This window comes from Schistocerca gregaria, chromosome 3 (genome assembly GCF_023897955.1).
Source record: "Schistocerca gregaria isolate iqSchGreg1 chromosome 3, iqSchGreg1.2, whole genome shotgun sequence".
In the NCBI taxonomy this organism is placed as follows: domain Eukaryota; kingdom Metazoa; phylum Arthropoda; class Insecta; order Orthoptera; family Acrididae; genus Schistocerca; species Schistocerca gregaria.
In genome coordinates, this window is record NC_064922.1 from 195029106 (window position 1) to 195047043 (window position 17938).

Here is a 17938-nt window from a genome sequence, read left to right on the forward strand (position 1 = left end):
ATAGATCTTGCCGCGACGGAAAACGTCTTTGCTTTAATGACTTCCATCCCAACTCGTGTATCATATCTGCCACACTCTCTCCCCTATTAAATGATAATACAAAACGAGCTGCCCTTTTTTGCACCCTTTCGATGTCCTCTGTCAATCCCACCTGGTAAGGATCCCCAACCGCGCAGCAATATTATAACAGAGGACGAACAAGTTCAGTGTAAGCTGTCTCTTTAGTGGACTTGTTGCATCTTCTAAGTGTTCTGCCAATGAAACGCAACCTTTGGCTCGCCTTGCCCACTATATTATCTATGTGGTCTTTCCAACTGAAGTTGTTCGTAATTTTAACACCCAGGTACTTAGTTAAATCGACAGCCTTGAGAATTGTACTATTTATCGAGTAATCGAATTCCAACGGATTTCTTTTGGAACTCCTGTGGATCACCTCACACTTTTCGTTATTTAGCGTCAACTGCCACCTGGCACACCATACAGCAATCTTTTCTAAATCGGTTTGCAACTGATACTGGTCTTCGGATGACCTTACTAGACAGTAAATTACAGCATCATCTGCGAACAACCTAAGAGAACTGCTCAGATTGTCACCCAGGTCATTTATATAGATCAGGAACAGCAGAGGTCCCAGGACGCTTTCCTGGGGAACACCTGATATCACTTCAGTTTTACTCGATGATTTGCCGTCTATTACTACGAACTGCGACCTTCCTGACAGGAAATCACGAATCCAGTCGCACAACTAAGACGATACCCCATAGGCCCGCAGCTTGATTAGAAATCGCTTGTGAGGAACGGTGTCAAAAGCTTTCCGGAAATCTAGAAATACGGAATCAACTTGAGATCACCTGTCGATAGCGGCCATTACTTCGTGCGAATAAAGAGCTAGCTGCGTTGCACAGGAACGATGCTGATTACGTATCAATAGATCGTTCCCTTCGAGGTGATACATAATGTTTGAATACTGTATATGCTTCAAAACCCTACTGCAAACCGACGTCAATGATATAGGTCTGTAGCTCGATGGATTACTCCTACTACCCTTCTTAAACACTGGTGCCACCTGCGCAATTTTCTAATCTGTAGGTACAGATCTATCGGTGAGCGAGCGGTTGTATATGATTGCTAAGTAGGGAGTTGTTGTATCAGCGTAATCTGAAAAGAACCTAATCGGTATTCTATCTGGACCTGAAGACTTGCCTGTATCAAGCGATTTGAGTTGCTTCGCAACCCCTAAGGTATCTACTTCTAAGAAACTCATGCTAGCAGCTGTTCGTGTTTCAAATTCTGGAATATTCCATTCGTCTTCCCTGGTGAAGGAATTTATGAAAACTGCGTTCAATAACTCCGCTTTAGCGGCGCAGTCGTCGATAACAGTACCATCGGCACTGCGCAGCGAAGGTATTGACTGCGTCTTGCCGCTTGTGTACTTTACATACGACCAGAATTTCTTCGGATTTTCTACCAAATTTCGAGACAATGTTTCGTTGTGGAAGCTATTAAAGGCATCTCGCATTGAAGTCCGTGACAAATTTTGCGCGTCTGTAAACTTTAGCCAATCTTCGGGATTTCGCGTTCTTCTGAACTTCGCATGCTTTTTCCGTTGCCTCTGCAACAGCGTTCGGACCTGTTTTGTGTACCATGGGGATCAGTTCCATCTCTTATCAGTTTATGAGGTATGAATCTCTCAATTGCTGTTGCTACTATATCTTTGAATTTGAGCCACATCTCGTCTACATTTGCATAGTCAGTTCGGAAGGAATGGAGATTGTCTCTTAGGAAGGCTTCTAGTGACACTTTATCCGCTTTTTTAAATAAAATTATTTTGCGTTTGTTTCTGGTAGATTTGGAAGAAACGGCATTGAGCCTAGCTACAACGACCTTGTGATCACTAATCAGTCATGATGCTCTCTATTAGCTCTGGATTGTTTGTGGCTAAGAGATCAAGTGTGTTTTCGCAACCATTTATAATTAGCGTGGGTTCGTAGACTAACTGCTCGAAATAATTTTCGGAGAAAGCATTTAGGACATTCTCGGAAGATGTTTTCTGCCTACCACCGGTTTTGAACAAGCATTTTTGCCAACATATCGAGGGAAGATTGAAGTCCCCACCAACTATAACTGTATGTGTGGGGTATTTATTTGTTACGAGACTCAAATTTTCTCTGAACTGTTCAGCAACTATATCACCGGAGTCTGGGGGTCGGTAGAAGGAGCCAGTCATTACCTTAGTTCGGGTGTTAAGTCACGTTCTAATCTCTATTGTCCCTCCACCCATACCAATTCGCACTTCACTACAAGATAAACCACTACTGACAGACACAAACACTCCACCACCAATTCTGCCTAATCTATCTTTTCTGAACACCGTCTGAGACTTCGTAAAAATTTCTGTAGAACTTATTTCAGGCTTTAGCCAGCTTTTATAACGATTCCAGCTTCTGTGCTTTCTATTAGCGCTTGAAGCTCAGGGACTTTCCCAGCACAACTACAACAATTTACAACTACAATTCCGACTGTTTCTTGATCCAAGCACGTCCTGTATTTGCCATGCACCCTTTGAGATTGCAGCCCATCCGGTACTTTCCCGAAGCCTTCTAACCTAAAAAACCGCCCAGTCCACGCCACACAGCCTCCGCTACCCGTGAAGCCGCCAGCTGAGTGTAGTGAGCTCCTGACCTATTCAGCAGAACCCGAAACCCCACCATCCTATGGCGCAAGTCAAGGAATCTGCAGCCAACACGGTCCTAAAACCGTCTGAGCCTCTGATTCAGACCCTCCACCAGGCTCTGCACCAAAGGTCCACAGTCGGTTCTGTCAACGATGCTGCAGATGGTGAGCTCTGCCTTCATCTCGTAAGCAAGACCGGCAGCCTTCACCAAATCAGATAGCCGCTGGAATCCAGAGAGAGTTTCCTCAGATCCAAAGCGACACACGCCATTAGTGCCGACATTTTCCACCACCTGCAGCTGGTTGCACCCTGTGCTCTTCATGGAATCCAGAAGGACCCTTTCCACATCAGGAATGACTGCACACGGAGTGCACACTGGATTTCTTCCCCTCCTTAGCCGCCATATCCCTATGGGGCCCCATTACGCGCCTAACATTGGAGCTCCCAACTACCAATAAGCCCACCCTCTGCGACTGCCCGGACCTTGAAGGCTGAGCATCATCCTCTGAAACAGGGCAGGCAGCTGCATCTGGCTCAGCCAGATACAGTACGTTTAGCTTTCAGCTGAACAATGTTGATACCAAATACGGGCTTGCTCAGTGCAACTGCATTAACATCCTCGCCTTAGGAGCAGTATAGGGGACCTAACTAAACCGTGATTGGCAGGCGCCTGCAAGAGACCTGCGGGATTGGCTGTGTGGCTTTAAGTGGAAAAATAGTGCCCCCACGCGACTCTTTAAAACCCCTAGATTCCGCATTTTGGTAGAGTTCTCAGTCAGACGATATGGGCGAGTCCGTCGACTCCAGCCTCGGTCCAGTTCCGCATAAGTCTGCTCTCTCACTTCGAGTGCCTCAGTGAACAGTGTCACATTCAGTATGTTTATTTTGCAACCAAGTTGTTGCCTTAAGATTCTGCTTTGGTTAGCATCCACTCCTGGGACTTCTGCCCTGGCTTCTGTTTTAACAGTGTTATTCATGCTTTTTATAACCCTAGAACTAGCCTCCAGTGTATTAGTTAGTCCCGCCTGGAATAAACAACTATTTCAAAACCCTGTTTGTCCAAGAGTCTCCACAACGAGTTCCCTACCAAGTCTCACCACCTGCATTTCTAGTAAACGCCTGTACCAGTGTTGGCTGAGATAGAAGTAAACAATCAAATGTCTTGACTGTGGATTGTCCTTCTGCCTTCTGCTCTGTACAGCTCGGGAGCGCAGACTGGCCAGTAACCTCTTTTCTCCCTTTCCCATTTATGTCAGGACATGACAGCTGTTCAATTGCAACTAACTATCTTCAATTGTCGACGCTCAGTGATTGTGCTAGCTGGACTGCTGGTAGCAATTTGGAACTCACGAGCTATTCCTTCCGTCGATTTCATGCGATTTTTAGGGTTCCGTACATCAGGCGGTAAAAACGGAACCCTTGTAGAGTTAATTTTGTTTCTGTCTGTCTGTCCGACTGTTAAAAACCTATGATATCGGGAGCTGGTGTAAGTATCGAGTTGAAATTTGCGCCACATACTAAGCTTTGCGGTCCCTTGGCAGAGAAAAAAAATTGAAATGTCCACGTGAATGCAATTAAAAGATACGGCCATTTATTTCACATATTTAAACACTCGCAAACTCACAATCAAAAAATACAGAGCACTTCCTGTTGTCCTAGAATCATGGAATTTGGCAAGAAGTAAAGTTTCACAGTACAAGTGAAGGAGAAAATGGCAAAATTTTGATTTGTAATCAAGTCACATGAAAAAAATATTTTTGCTCATTTGTTGTCAGACTGTCTGCTCGTCCCACTGTTAATACCCATTTTGTCAGGAATGGGTAGACATGTCAGGTTAAAATTAATGTTCCATACTATGGTCTATGGCTCCCTAGCGATGTAAAACATTTTATCTTCTAAGTCAATGCAGTCAAAAGAAATGGCCATTTATGTTACGTATTTTGACACTCGCAAACTCACACATCAAAACTTACAGGTTACTTCCCGTTGGCATAGACACATGAAATGTGCCAAGAAGCAAGGTTTCACACGACAAGGAAGGAGGTATAGCACACTATAATTTTTTTTCCTCATTTGTTATCCGACTCTCTGTCTCTCCGCCCGTCTGTTGAGACACCTTTTTCTCAGGAACGGATAGATATTATCAAGTTGCAATTTACATCACGTTCTAAGGTCTATTGTCCCTTGGCGATATTTGAAATTTAAGTTCCATGGCGGTGTTTAAAGTTTAAGTTAAAAATATATGCCACATATTCTGATATTTGCAAACTCACTCATGAAAACCTATGGGGTATTGCCCATTGACCTAGAATCATAAAATTTTGCAAGAAGCAAACTTCCACAGTACAAGGAAAGGAAAAAGTTCGAAAATGCTTAGTATGTAATTATATCACACGAAATTTTTTTTTGTGTGGTTCTCGACATGTTTGAAATTCCCTAGACCGATATCTTGCCAGCATTGGTATTGATAACAGGCAAAAACCGTAAAGATTCCCAGGATGGATGAACTACCTATATACATATTAAGTTTTTCCCGGAAGCCTCGGTGCGCGGGGCCTCCTCGCATTCATCCCGACTTTTTTTACAACCATCCTCCACAATTCTCGACGGTCCTTGTCCATCCTGCCTGCTCCTGATTTAGCTGTGGTTCTTCCTTCGCGTTTCCGCTTCACAATCACATCATCAACAGTCGTCTTGGGCAGCTTGAGAAGGGTTGTGTCCCTGATGGATGTGTTACTCAGGTGACATCCAATCACTATAACCCACTTTCGAAGTCACTAAGCTCTCCTAACTGACCCACTGTGCTGTTAGTGCTTCTCTATTCACAATACAATACTCCCTGCCTCCTTTTATATCGGCGGATCCATCTCTTGTGACATCAAGTGGCCAATTCCACATTAGATAGAGGTGTGCAGGTACACTGTGCAACACAATGAAAGAGTCAATTTTAGAAATCCCGGTATCTCACTGTGACTCAGAAGCCTGAAATTTGGTTGAAAGCTGCCTACAACCTACCTCTCCGTTGTTGTGAAAGCGTGACGCACTGCGCTTCTTCAAACAGCAATTTGTCGCCAAACGCCAAAAAAAGGGCCAGAGTTCAGAAGTTCATGTGAGGTGTAAATGGGTTAGTGATGTCACACTAGTACAAAATTTCACAACGATTTTCACAATGATACCCAGCGTTGAAATCAGGCCGTTTTCTTATGCGTGGCCGACCAAAACATATCAGACACATGACACACTGCCGTTCAGAATTGACACTAAAAGGCCTCAGAGAGTGGCATGAAGGGCATCACCGAAACCACTTCTTTCTTTGGGGCGTTGATTACACACATTTCTCGGTCGAAAACGACTCTTCCTAGTGCGCTGAGCGACATGTCGACGTTCTTCACATCGTTTCACAACACTGCTGACACCTCCAGACGACTCAGTCCTTCAGTGAGGACACCGTGGGCCTCCAGTCGCATTGAACGTGATCACACACGTTTTGGAGTGTAGAGCGAAAGTAATTTTTGCTCTGGTGTGCATAACCCCTGCCCCCTCCCCCCAATTCGCAACATTTTCAGTCCCACCTACGCATCTCTCTTGGGCACGTTAAAAATGTCCGTTTTCAGAGACGGTCATTCTCTGATTCCTAGGCGCCGGTGTGACAGGCAACCATTTCGACACACCTCAGCTGAGTGCCAGTACAAATATGAACTAGCGTCTGACAGGCGCGTGCGAAATCTAACGGGTGTCGAAAGGGATGCCTATCAACCGGCACTTAGGAATCAGTGAATGGTTGTCCCTGTACAGGGGCATTTCTAAAGTGCCCAACAAAGGTGTGCACGTGGCAGTGAGGATGTCGAGAATTGTAACTCTTGGAGAAACCCATTCCCATTTTATTCATTCATTCCTAAAGGTCCCCGTCCCCCCATGATTAGGGAGCAGCAGGGTGCAAAACAGAGGGCCTGAAAAATCATAATAATCCTCTCTTTCTTCTGATAACGTTCAAATTTCATAGAAAAGTTTTGAACAGTCCCTAGTGATTCCACCTTGCACACCAGGGCAAAAATTATGTTCGCGCTTGCGGGCTTTCAAATAGAAAATGTGATGAGTGGCCCTCAACTACATACCCTATGACTCAGAGTTGAAATACTGAAAGTTTTGTCTGGAAGTTGCGCATTACAAGCCAAATACTGCTGAGTCTACTGTATACAATATAAACATACACATGAATCGAATAGTCGAAGGTTCCTATCACTCGGCAATTGCGAATTTTGAATGTGACATAGAAATTTATAAATAAAAGATTGCAACTAAATAAAACATGCAGGTACTATTTTTAACGACTTAAAATGACGAGTACTATAGCAGAAGTACCTTTAAGAATGCCGTTTGTTATTGCAAAACACTTATTGGTGTCGATGGTCCAGCAATTAAATAAAATATAAGTTAGATAACAGGGAAACAATAGATTCCTACTTCACGTAATTAGTTATGAACAACATAGCTCGCGAGATATTCACTTCTAAACGCATACTACGTCTTCACTGCATAAGCCACGGAAATCTCACAAGTGCACAAGTCGGCACTACGAAATATTTCTATCTCCCGCCACCACGCGCAAACCGCTGCTCTCCAGCGTAGTTCCTGTGACTGACCGTCGCTGCTTCCCGTCCAGCACAGCTTGTCCTGTCCAGCACTCCTTCGACACTTCCATGCAGTCTCACCATTAATGAGCGCTGTGATTGGCTAGGGCACTCCCTCCATTTCTTCAAGCCAATGTACACTCACAAACATATTGAAACACATACGAAATACTGGATTTACATTCAAATAACTCGAAATTAAATAAATATTCCTATGGTCGGACCATAAACACGCTATAACACACATTATTACAGGGTGTTTCAAAAATGACCGGTATATTTGAAACGGCAATAAAAACTAAACGAGCAGCGATAGAAATACACCGTTTGTTGCAATTTGCTTGGGACAACAGTACATTTTCAGGCGGACAAACTTTCGAAATTACAGTAGTTACAATTTTCAACAACAGATGGCGCTGCAAGTGATGTGAAAGATATAGAAGACAACGCAGTCTGTGGGTACGTCATTCTGTACGTCGTCTTTCTGCTGTAAGCGTGTGCTGTTCACAACGTGTAAGTGTGCTGTGGACAACATGGTTTATTCCTTAGAACAGAGGATTTTTCTGGTGTTGGAATTCCACCGCTTAGAACACAGTGTTGTTGCAACAAGACGAAGTTTTCAACGGAGGTTTAATGTAACCAAAGGACCGAAAAGCGATACAATATAGGATCTGTTTGAAAAATTTCAACGGACTGGGAACGTGACGGATGAACGTGCTGTAAAGGCAGGGCGACCGCGTACAGCAACCACAGTGGGCAACGCGCAGCTAGTGCAGCAGGTGATCCAACAGCGGCCTCGGGTTTCCGTTCGCCGTGTTGCAGCTGCGGTCCAAATGACGCCAACGTCCACGCATCGTCTCATGCGCCAGAGTTTACACCTCTATCCATACAAAATTCAAACGCGGCAACCCCTCAGCGCCGCTACCATTGCTGCACGAGAGACATTCGCTAACGATATAGTGCACAGGATTGATGACGGCGATATGCATGTGGGCAGCATTTGGTTTACTGACGAAGCTTATTTTTACCTGGACGGCTTCGTCAATAAACAGAACTGGCGCATATGGGGAACCGAAAAGCTCCATGTTGCAGTCCCGTCGTCCCTGCATCCCCAAAAAGTACTGGTCAGGGCCGCCATTTCTTCCAAAGGAATCATTGGTCTATTTTTCAGATCCGAAACGATTACTGCATCACGCTATCTGGACATTCTTCGTGAATTTGTGGCGGTACAAACTGCCTTAGACGACACTGCGAACACCTCGTGGTTTATGCAAGATGGTGCCCGGCCACATCGCACGCCCGACGTCTTTAATTTCCTGAATGAATATTTCGATGATCGTGTGATTGCTTTGGGCTATCTGAAACATATAAGAGGCGGCGTGGATTGGCCTCCCTATTCGCCAGACATGAACCCCTGTGACTTCTTTCTGTGGGGACATTTGAAAGACCAGGTGTACCGCCAGAATCCAGAAACAATTGAACAGCTGAATCAGTGCATGTCATCTGCATGTGAAGCCATTCCGCCAGACACGTTGTCAAAGGTTTCGGGTAATTTCATTCAGAGACTACGCCATATTATTGCTACGCATGGTGGATATGTGGAAAATATCGTACTATAGAGTTTCCCAGACCGCAGCGCCATCTGTTGTTGACAATTGTAACTACTGTAATTTCGAAAGTTTGTCTGCCTGAAAATGTACTGTTGTCCCAAGCATATTGCAAAAAACAGTGTATTTCTATCGCTGCTCGTTTAGTTTGTATTGCCGTTTCAAATATACCGGTCATTTTTGAAACACCCTGTGAATAGATAAACAAATCAAGCAAAAATATATCAAAGGAATAGAAACACAAGGTAGGGCAGTAGCGTAATGTCTCTGTGCTTTCTAAAACACAGTAAATATTTAACCAATTTCTTCATGAATAGTATATATCGGAGACAAACAAATACACAGACGAATAAATATTTTGATAAGCATGCTGCTACCGTTTTTTCGTGTAACTGTGGAGTACTTACGGCCTGACGCGATCAATAGTAATCGGCCAGTTTGATCTCCAATAACTCATGTACTATTCAAGTTACATGCCTGTAGTTCATACCAATTTAGGTTTACACTAACAGCTTTCCAAACACATGCCGATCGATGACATCGGGTGAACCGTTTAGATTTCGGAAATTCGTTGCTGGGCGTTACTTGTATAATTTACAGTCAGATACTAAACTGTAAACTAATAAAGATACTGATAATCTGATTACACCATCGGAATCGTCGTGCAAATAGTGGTAATGTACATGTTTCTTTTTAAGGTATAATGATTCCTCTGGCTACTGTCAATTTCTATATGAACTGTGAAATGTCCGCCATTATGATTTAACAAAGTCCGCCACCTTCGGCACTCCCGGCATACAAATCTCCTTCATCGACACAATGCCCAGTCATCCTCACAGCGTCAGCATGTAATTCCGAGCGACACGGCAGGCCTGGACCACGCCTGGAGCACCTTCTTGCTCCGCCGATGCTCGGCACCATTCGGCCGCCGACGAGCCGCGGTCCGCCAAGAGGCACCCGCACGGCCACGCCAACTCTGAACTTACAATATTTTCAGTGCGCCACAACTCGCCCGTTACCTCACACGCTACACCCAAAAGTTTGCTAGCCCACGGTGTCCTTATTGAAGTGCTGAATTGTCTGGCGGTGTCAACTGTTAACAGTGTCCTGTCGCCCAGCGCACTGCGAACTGTAAAAAAAAATGTTCCAATGTGTGCGAAATCTTATGGGACCTAACTGCTAAGGTCACCAGTCCCTAAGCTTACACACTACTTAACCTAAATCATCCTAAGGACAATCACACACACCCATACCGGAGGGAGGACTCGAACCTCCACCGGGATCAGCCGCACAGTCCATGACTCAAGCGCCCTAGACCGCTCGGCTAATTCCGCGAGGCGCGAACTGTCGTTTTCGACCAGGAAGTGTGTGGGAATCAATGCCCATGGGTAAGGGATGGTTTCATCGACGCTCTTTATATTATCGCCTGAGGCCTCTTCGTGTCAATTCAGAAACGGCTCGGCCACCCATAAGAAAACTGCATGATTTCAACACTGGGTGTCGCGGTTCTGACCTCCCTCACAGAGGCGTCAAAAGAAAGGGTGAAATGTGGGTAATGGGGACTGTGACGACTTTGCCATCGTTTTGCACGCCCACGGTGACTTTGGATAGGATTGTGGTTGAAATTTGGTGCCAATGTGACGTCAATAACCGACTTTACACGCCACATAAACTTCTTACCTCCGTCCTTTTTTTCTCATGTGTCGAGAGACTGATGCGTCGCCGAGTGCGGCGGTGACGTCGCAGGGCGCCAAACTGTTACACATCACAGAGGAAGGTTGTAGGCACCTTTAAGCCAATTTTCAGGCTTCTACGGGCGGCAGTTACGGGATTCCGAAAAAGTTACCCTTGAACTGTGTTGCGCATTGTACTTTTCACCTTTCAGCTACACCCCCTATTGTCCTACCTTACAAGATGGTAGTTCTTCTCTATTAGTTGGACCCACCGCAAGCATCGCGATGGTCCCCTCCCGGCTTTTAGTGTAACGTAGTGATGACGATGTTTGGTTTGTGGGGCGCTCAACTGCGTGGTTATCAGCGTCCGTACAAATTTCCAACCTACGCTCAGTCCAATCTCGGCACTTCCGTGAAAGATGATGAAATGATGAGGACAACGCAATCACCCAGTCATCTCGAGGAAGGTGAAAATCCCTGACCCCGCCGGGAATCGAACCCGAGACCCCGTGCTCGGGAAGCGAGAAGGAGACCACGAGCTGCGGACACGTGGCGAAGAGAGGAGGTACTCACACGTGTAGACGGAGCCAGGGACGTACATCTCGGGCTCGCCGGTGACGGTGATGCGGAAGCCGTTGTCGCCGGGGCTCTTGAGGACGGCCGAGTGCTCCGGCCGGGGCTCGCGCGTGCACCGGAAGCCCCGTGACGAGCCGCACAGCAGCGCCAGCACCAGCAGCGGCAGCGGCCACGACCACCGCCTCAGCGCCATCGTTCTCTCTGCAACAGAGGGCGGCCGGCTCTTGAGGTCGATTCACACTGGACAACCAAAGAAAGTTAACCGAAGTCACGACAGTTGAAGGTGCGACGCATTACACAGAGGGTCAATACACTGTGACATCGATACGTCGCAGAATTGTACAACATCTATTGACACATAACCAGCAAGGTTCCCGAAAACATTGCTCTTGTGGAATTTACACTCCTGGCCATTAAAATTGCTGCACCAAGAAGAAATGCAAATGACAAACTGGTATTCATAGGACAAACATATTATACTAGAACTGACATGTGATTACATTTTCACTTAATTTGCGTGCATAGGTCCTGAGAAATCAGTACTCAGAACAACCACATCTGGCCGTAATAACGGCGTTGATACGCCTGGGCATTGAGTCAAACAGAGCTTGGATGCCGTGTACAGGTACAGCTGCCCATGCAGCTTCAACGCGATACCACAGTTCATCAAGACTAGTGACTGGCGTATTGTGACGAGCCAGTTGCTCGGCCACCATTGACCAGGCGTTTTCAATTGGTAAGAAATCTGGAGAATGTGCTGGAAAGGGCAGCAGTCGAACATTTTCTGTATCCAGAAAGGCTCGTACAGGATCTGCAACATACGGTCGTGCATTATCCTCCTGAAATGTAGGGTATCGCAGGGATCGAATGAAAGGCAGAGCCACGGGTCGTAACACATTTGAAATGTAACGTCCACTGTCGTCAATGCGTACATGAGGTGACCGAGATGTGTAGCCAGTGGCACCCCACACCATCACGCCGGGTGATAGCCAGTATGGCGATTACGAATACACGCTTCCAATGTGCGTTCACCGAGATGTCGCGAAACACGGATGCGGCCTTCATGATGCTATAAACAAAACCCGAATTCATCCGAAAAAATGCCGTTTTGCCATTCGTGCATCCAGGCTCGTCGTTGAGTACACCATCGCAGGTGCTCCTGTCTGTGATGCAGAGTCAAGGGTAACCGCAACCACGGTCTCCGACCTGATAGTCCATGCTGCTGCAAACGTCGCCGAACTGTTCGTGCAGATGGTTGTTGTCTTGCAAACGTCTCCATCTGTTGACTCGGGGATCGAGACGTAGCTGCACGATCCGTGACAGCCATGCGGATAAGATGCCTGTCATCTCGACTGATAGTGATACGAGGCCGTTGGGATCCAGCACGGCGTTCCATATTACCCTCCTGAACCGACCTATTCCATATTCTCCTAACAGTTGAGCAACGCGAGCACCAATGTCGCGATACGATAAACCGCAATCGCAACAGGGTACAATCCGTCCTTTATCAAAGTCTCCTCCTTACAGGAGGAATCACAACAACGTTTCACCAGGCAATGCCGGTAAACTGCTGTTTGTGTATGAGAAATCGATTGGCGACTGTTCTCACGTCAGCACGTTGCAGATGTCGCCACCGGCGCCAGCCTTGTGTGAATGCTCTGAAAAGCTAATCATTTGCATATCACAGCATCTTCTTGCTGTCGGTTATATTTCGCGTCTGTAGCACGTCATGACCAGTAGTGTAACTTGCATTTTATTCACAGGGGGTCTCAAGTTCATTCCATGTTTCTAGATTTACAGAATGCTTCTGACACTTCACAAGTAGCTTCTAATCAAATTTTTTGCCTATGGACTATTGTCTCAGTTGTGCGATCGGGTTCGTGATTTCCTGTCAGGAAAGTCACCGTTCGTAGTAACTGACCGGAAATCGTCTAGTGAATCCGAACTAATATCTATCGTTTTCTAGGAGAACTAAGAACGCTCTAAGAGAATTAAGCACTCTGCCATTCTTAATCCGTATAAACGTTTCATGAGACAATTTGAGCATCCTCTCACACTGTTTGCAGATTATGGGGAGCCGTGGCAACTGGCGCTAGTTATGTTCCACTTGCGTCGCTGATACCGATACTCGTCTGGTCCTTTATCTCTGACTGTTCCGACTTTGGTTTTCCGGCTTGGCGTGTGGCTGGGGATCTCATTCCGGTCGGCGTTCGACGAGGCAACATTGTTTTGTAAGGAAGCCCTCGTCTCCATCCGCTGTGCCTGGGCCCTGCCGTCCTTTACGTTTGGCCGCTCGCCGGGTGTACGGTGCTGATTAGCCGGGGCCTTTGCGTGCGAAACGGTGGCGGGTTCGTCGTCGTGTGCTGGACATCTTCTCATCTTGTAACTGGAAGCATTAAGTTACGTATCGTTCATATTCTGATGTTAACTGGTGAAGATGTGTGAGACTTATGGTGGCATACGGTATCTGCCGAAGATCAGTTAAGGAAGGGTCTGAACTTGGTTCCAATAATTCAACACAATGGCTCGGGGTTGGTTTAATCACTTGTTCCAGCAGGATTTGGTATAATTATTTAATGCCGGAATTTCCTTAAGCCTATTGTAAGTGGTGTCTTAAATTTTTGCTAACTTCTTAGACGACTGTTAATTTTCCAGGATCGCTCCGTAAGAATTTGCATTCACTCTTGGGAGCGTAATTATTATTGATTATAATCTTGGCTGTGACTGAAGCTTGCACTTATTGGAATTTATTTGTGCCGCAGGGAATTTTGTTAAGACTACTTGTGCTCCGGGGTCGGTGCTATTTATAAATCCTTGTCAAGGCTACTTATGTTGGCCCCAGTCGGATTACACATCCGCCAGTTTATGCGTTCCTGTACACGAGTTTTGGGCAGCGAAAGCTCGCGCTGTCTGTCTTCCGCAGTGTTATTCTCTCCAAGAGCCGCTATGGCCCTTAATGCTGCTGTTTAAAATTCAGTTGCAATTTTAGAACGATTTTGAGTCATTCCATTTGTTAATGAAGAGAGGCTATCCTTTTATAACCTTATTGCTTCTGGAAGTTATTTAAACATTATACTAGTGGTTGAGATGATAACCGTGGTTCTTATTTAATGTAAATTTTACCTATCTGTATATTGTTGGGGAACGCTGTAGCCCTTGCTATCGTTTCTGTTTGGTGAAGTTTACAACTCCGTGTTCTTCTTTGGCCACCTTGTGTTTTAGTATCAGAATTTTTGGACTGTGGACTACTATGTGGCCGGTTCAGTTTTATAAAATTTTTATTTTTCTCTTGTGCCCATGAAGTTTGGTAATTTTATGGCTGTTTACATTTGGCTTGAAGATTGTAACATTAGTATCTTATCTTGTGGTCAGGCAAAGAATGATTGTGTGCGAGTTATAATTGACATTTTCTGCCATCGCTGATTATGGTTCAGTATTCAAATTAATTGTTTAATTAAATTTTTAATTGTGTTTAATATAATTCAGCTTGTAAAAAATAAATTTGTATGTTGTACCAGTAAAAAAAAAGGAAGAAAAAAAGGAGAAAGGGGCAGACGGTTAAGCCAGTTGTAATTTCCTTAAGAATGAAAGTTGTTATCTATGAAAATTAAAATTATGTACCAACTACAGTTTGTCCATCAACAAAGGGCCCTAGATTCCTATTTCCTGTGTAATTTGAGCATTATCTAGCTTAGATGGTATAGCTTACTTTTAGTAGGGTTATCGGAAGAGCATAATGAATTGCGAAAAGATTTATGTAAGATATTCGAATGGTGCAAATAGTGAAATTTGACCATAAGCAATAAAAAATGTGCGGTCCTCCTCATGACTACTAAAAATATTCCGTTAAATTTCGGTTACGCTATAAATAACACAAATTTAAAGTTGCATATTCAACTAAAATACTTAGGGATTGCAATTGCAAACAACTTAAATTGGAACAATCACATAGAAAATGTTACAGGGAAGGTGACCCAAAGACTCCGTTGCCAGAACACTTAAATGATGTAACTGATGTACAAAAAGCGTGTTCACCACGCTTGTCAATTCTCTTCAGAAATATTTCTGCACGGTATGGGATCCTTATCAGATAGTATTGACGAAGGACATGGAGAGAGTGTCACGGATATGAAAAGGAAGGTGGGGTGCCAATCACTAAAACAAAGGTAGTTTGCATTGCAGTGAGATCTTTTCACGAAATCACTTGGTTTCTTCTCTAAATGCCAAAATATTTTGTTGAATACCACTTACACATGGAGAAATGGCCATTATAATGAAGTAAGAGTCACCACTCACAAAGATTTAGGCCTTCATTTTTCCCACGTGATACTTGAGGATGGAACGGTACAGAAAGAATGTAAGAATGTGAAAGTGGCTCTACAGACCCTCTGCCAGACACTTAATGTGAACTGCTGTGTAATCGTATAGATGTAGATCCAGAACGTCACTTCACTTGGCCTTGTGCAAAATGGAAAATGCGAGGCGATGAGACACAATCTGTGATACAAAAAGTCAGCATAAAAAGTAAGGAGCTAGCAACGATAGACTTTATTTCTGAGCACGCTGGGGGGCTATTTGCAATTTTAGTTACTTGCTGGTGTTACACTGTTCGATGGAGCCTCCGAATCTGGATTCATCCGGTAAATTTTTCTTGGTGTCACGATTTTCACAAATGTTAGTATTAACACAGAATAACCACACTATTAAAGCAGTGAGGAAGCTTGTCGATTAGAAGTAATGAGCAAAACAGACAGGCGAACAGAAGAGTCTCACTCGCGTTATACATAGCTCATCACTGAAAACTTGAATTGGAATCTGAACAAAAAGTATTTTTTCTAAAACGGTATGCAGACTTTTTTCACTTTACTTTAAACGGAGGACAGTTCTCTTGAAGCTTGTAGGGCTGTGCTCTTGTCGGATTACAAAACGCAATCGATTCTAGTGTGGCGTGCTCCTATGTCCGCAAAGATGCTTATTTTCATGTAAATGACTTAGTATGCCAACGGCCTTGTTGCAGTGGTACCCCCGGTTCCCGTCAGGCTTGGATAGCATTTGGATGGATGACCATGCAGTCTGCCGAGCGCTGTTGGCGAGTGGGGTGCACTCACCCCTTGTAGGACAAACTGAGGAGCTACTTCATTGGGAAATAGCGGCTCCGGTCTCGTCATCTGACATACGGAAGGGAGAGCGGTGTGCTGACCACACTCCCCTCCATATCCACATCCAATGATGCCTATCGCCTGAGGATGAAACCGCATTTGGTCAGTAGCGTTAGGGTCTCCCGAGACATGCTCGGACGGAGTTTAGTTTTACTTATAATGAGTTATTATGCCAACAGATGCAGAAGATTATGGGCTTCGTACACAAATTAATGAATAATAAATGCCTGAAGATTGTTTCATTTTCTGTAGTCTGTTGTTGTTGTTGTTGTGGTCTTCAGTCCTGAGACTGGTTTGATGCAGCTCTCCATGCTACTCTATCCTGTGCAAGCTTCTTCATCTCCCAGTACTTACTGCAACCTACGTCCTTCTGAATCTGCTTAGTGTATTCATCTCTTGGTCTCCCTCTACGATTTTTTCCCTCCACGCTGCCCTCCAATGCTAAATTTGTGATCCCTTGATGCCTCAAAACATGTACTACCAACTGGTCCCTTCTTTTTGCCAAGTTGTGCCACAAACTCCTCCCCAGTTCTATTCAATACCTCCTCATTAGTTATGTGATCTACCCATCTAATCTTCAGCGTTCTTCTGTAGCACCACATTTCGAAAGCTTCTATTCTCTTCTTGTCCAAACTATTTATCATCCACGTTTCACTTCCATACATGGCTACACTCCATACAAATAATTTCAGAAACGACTTCCTGACACTTAAATCTATACTCGCTGTTAACAAATTTCTCTTCTTCAGAAACGCTTTCCTTGCCATTGCCAGTCTACATTTTATATCCTCTCTACTTCGACCATCATCAGTTATTTTACTCACTAAATAGCAAAGCTCCTTTGCTACTTTAAGTGTCTCATTTCCTAATCTAATTCCCTCAGCATCACCCAATTTAATTTGACTACATTCCATTATCCTCGTTTTGCTTTTGTTGATGTTCATCTTATATCCTCCTTTCAAGACACTGTCCATTCCGTTCAACTGCTCTTCCAAGTCCTTTGCTGTCTCTGACAGAATTACAATGTCATCGGCGAACCTAAAAGTTTTTATTTCTTCTCCATGGATTTTAATACCTACTCCGAATTTTTCTTTTGTTTCCTTTACTGCTTGCTCAATATACAGATTGAATAACATCGGGGAGAGTCTACAACCCTTTCTTACTCCCTTCCCAACCACTGCTTCCCTTTCATGCCCCTCGACTGGTTTGATGCAGCTCTCCATGCTACTCTATCCTGTGCCAGCTTCTTCATCTCCCAGTACTTACTGCAACCTACGTCCTTCTGAATCTGCTTAGTGTATTCATCTCTTGGTCTCCCTCTACGATTTTTTCCCTCCACGCTGCCCTCCAATGCTAAATTTGTGATCCCTTGATGCCTCAAAACATGTCCTACCAACTGGTCCCTTCTTTTTGCCATCTGGTTTCTGTACAAATTGTAAATAGCCTTACGCTCCCTGTATTTTAACCCTGCCACCTTCAGAATTTGAAAGAGAGTATTCTAATCAACATTGTCAACAGCTTTCTCTAAGTCTACAAATGCTAGAAACGTAGGTTTGCCTTTTCTTAACCTTTCTTCTAAGATAAGTCGTAAGGTTAGTATTGCCTCACGTGTTCCAAC

At 44.6% G+C, this 17938-nt stretch overlaps 1 protein-coding gene across 1 annotated transcript in view; it reads right to left on the reverse strand.

Annotated features, from left to right (window-relative positions):
- LOC126356125 (spondin-1) overlaps positions 1-17938 on the reverse strand; it is a 192035-nt gene that overhangs the window by 97992 nt on the left and 76105 nt on the right. The window contains exon 2 of the mRNA XM_050006833.1: positions 11159-11362. Within this exon, the coding sequence (XP_049862790.1) occupies positions 11159-11354 (196 nt within the window). The 5' untranslated portion in view covers positions 11355-11362. The remainder of the gene's footprint in view (positions 1-11158; positions 11363-17938) is intronic.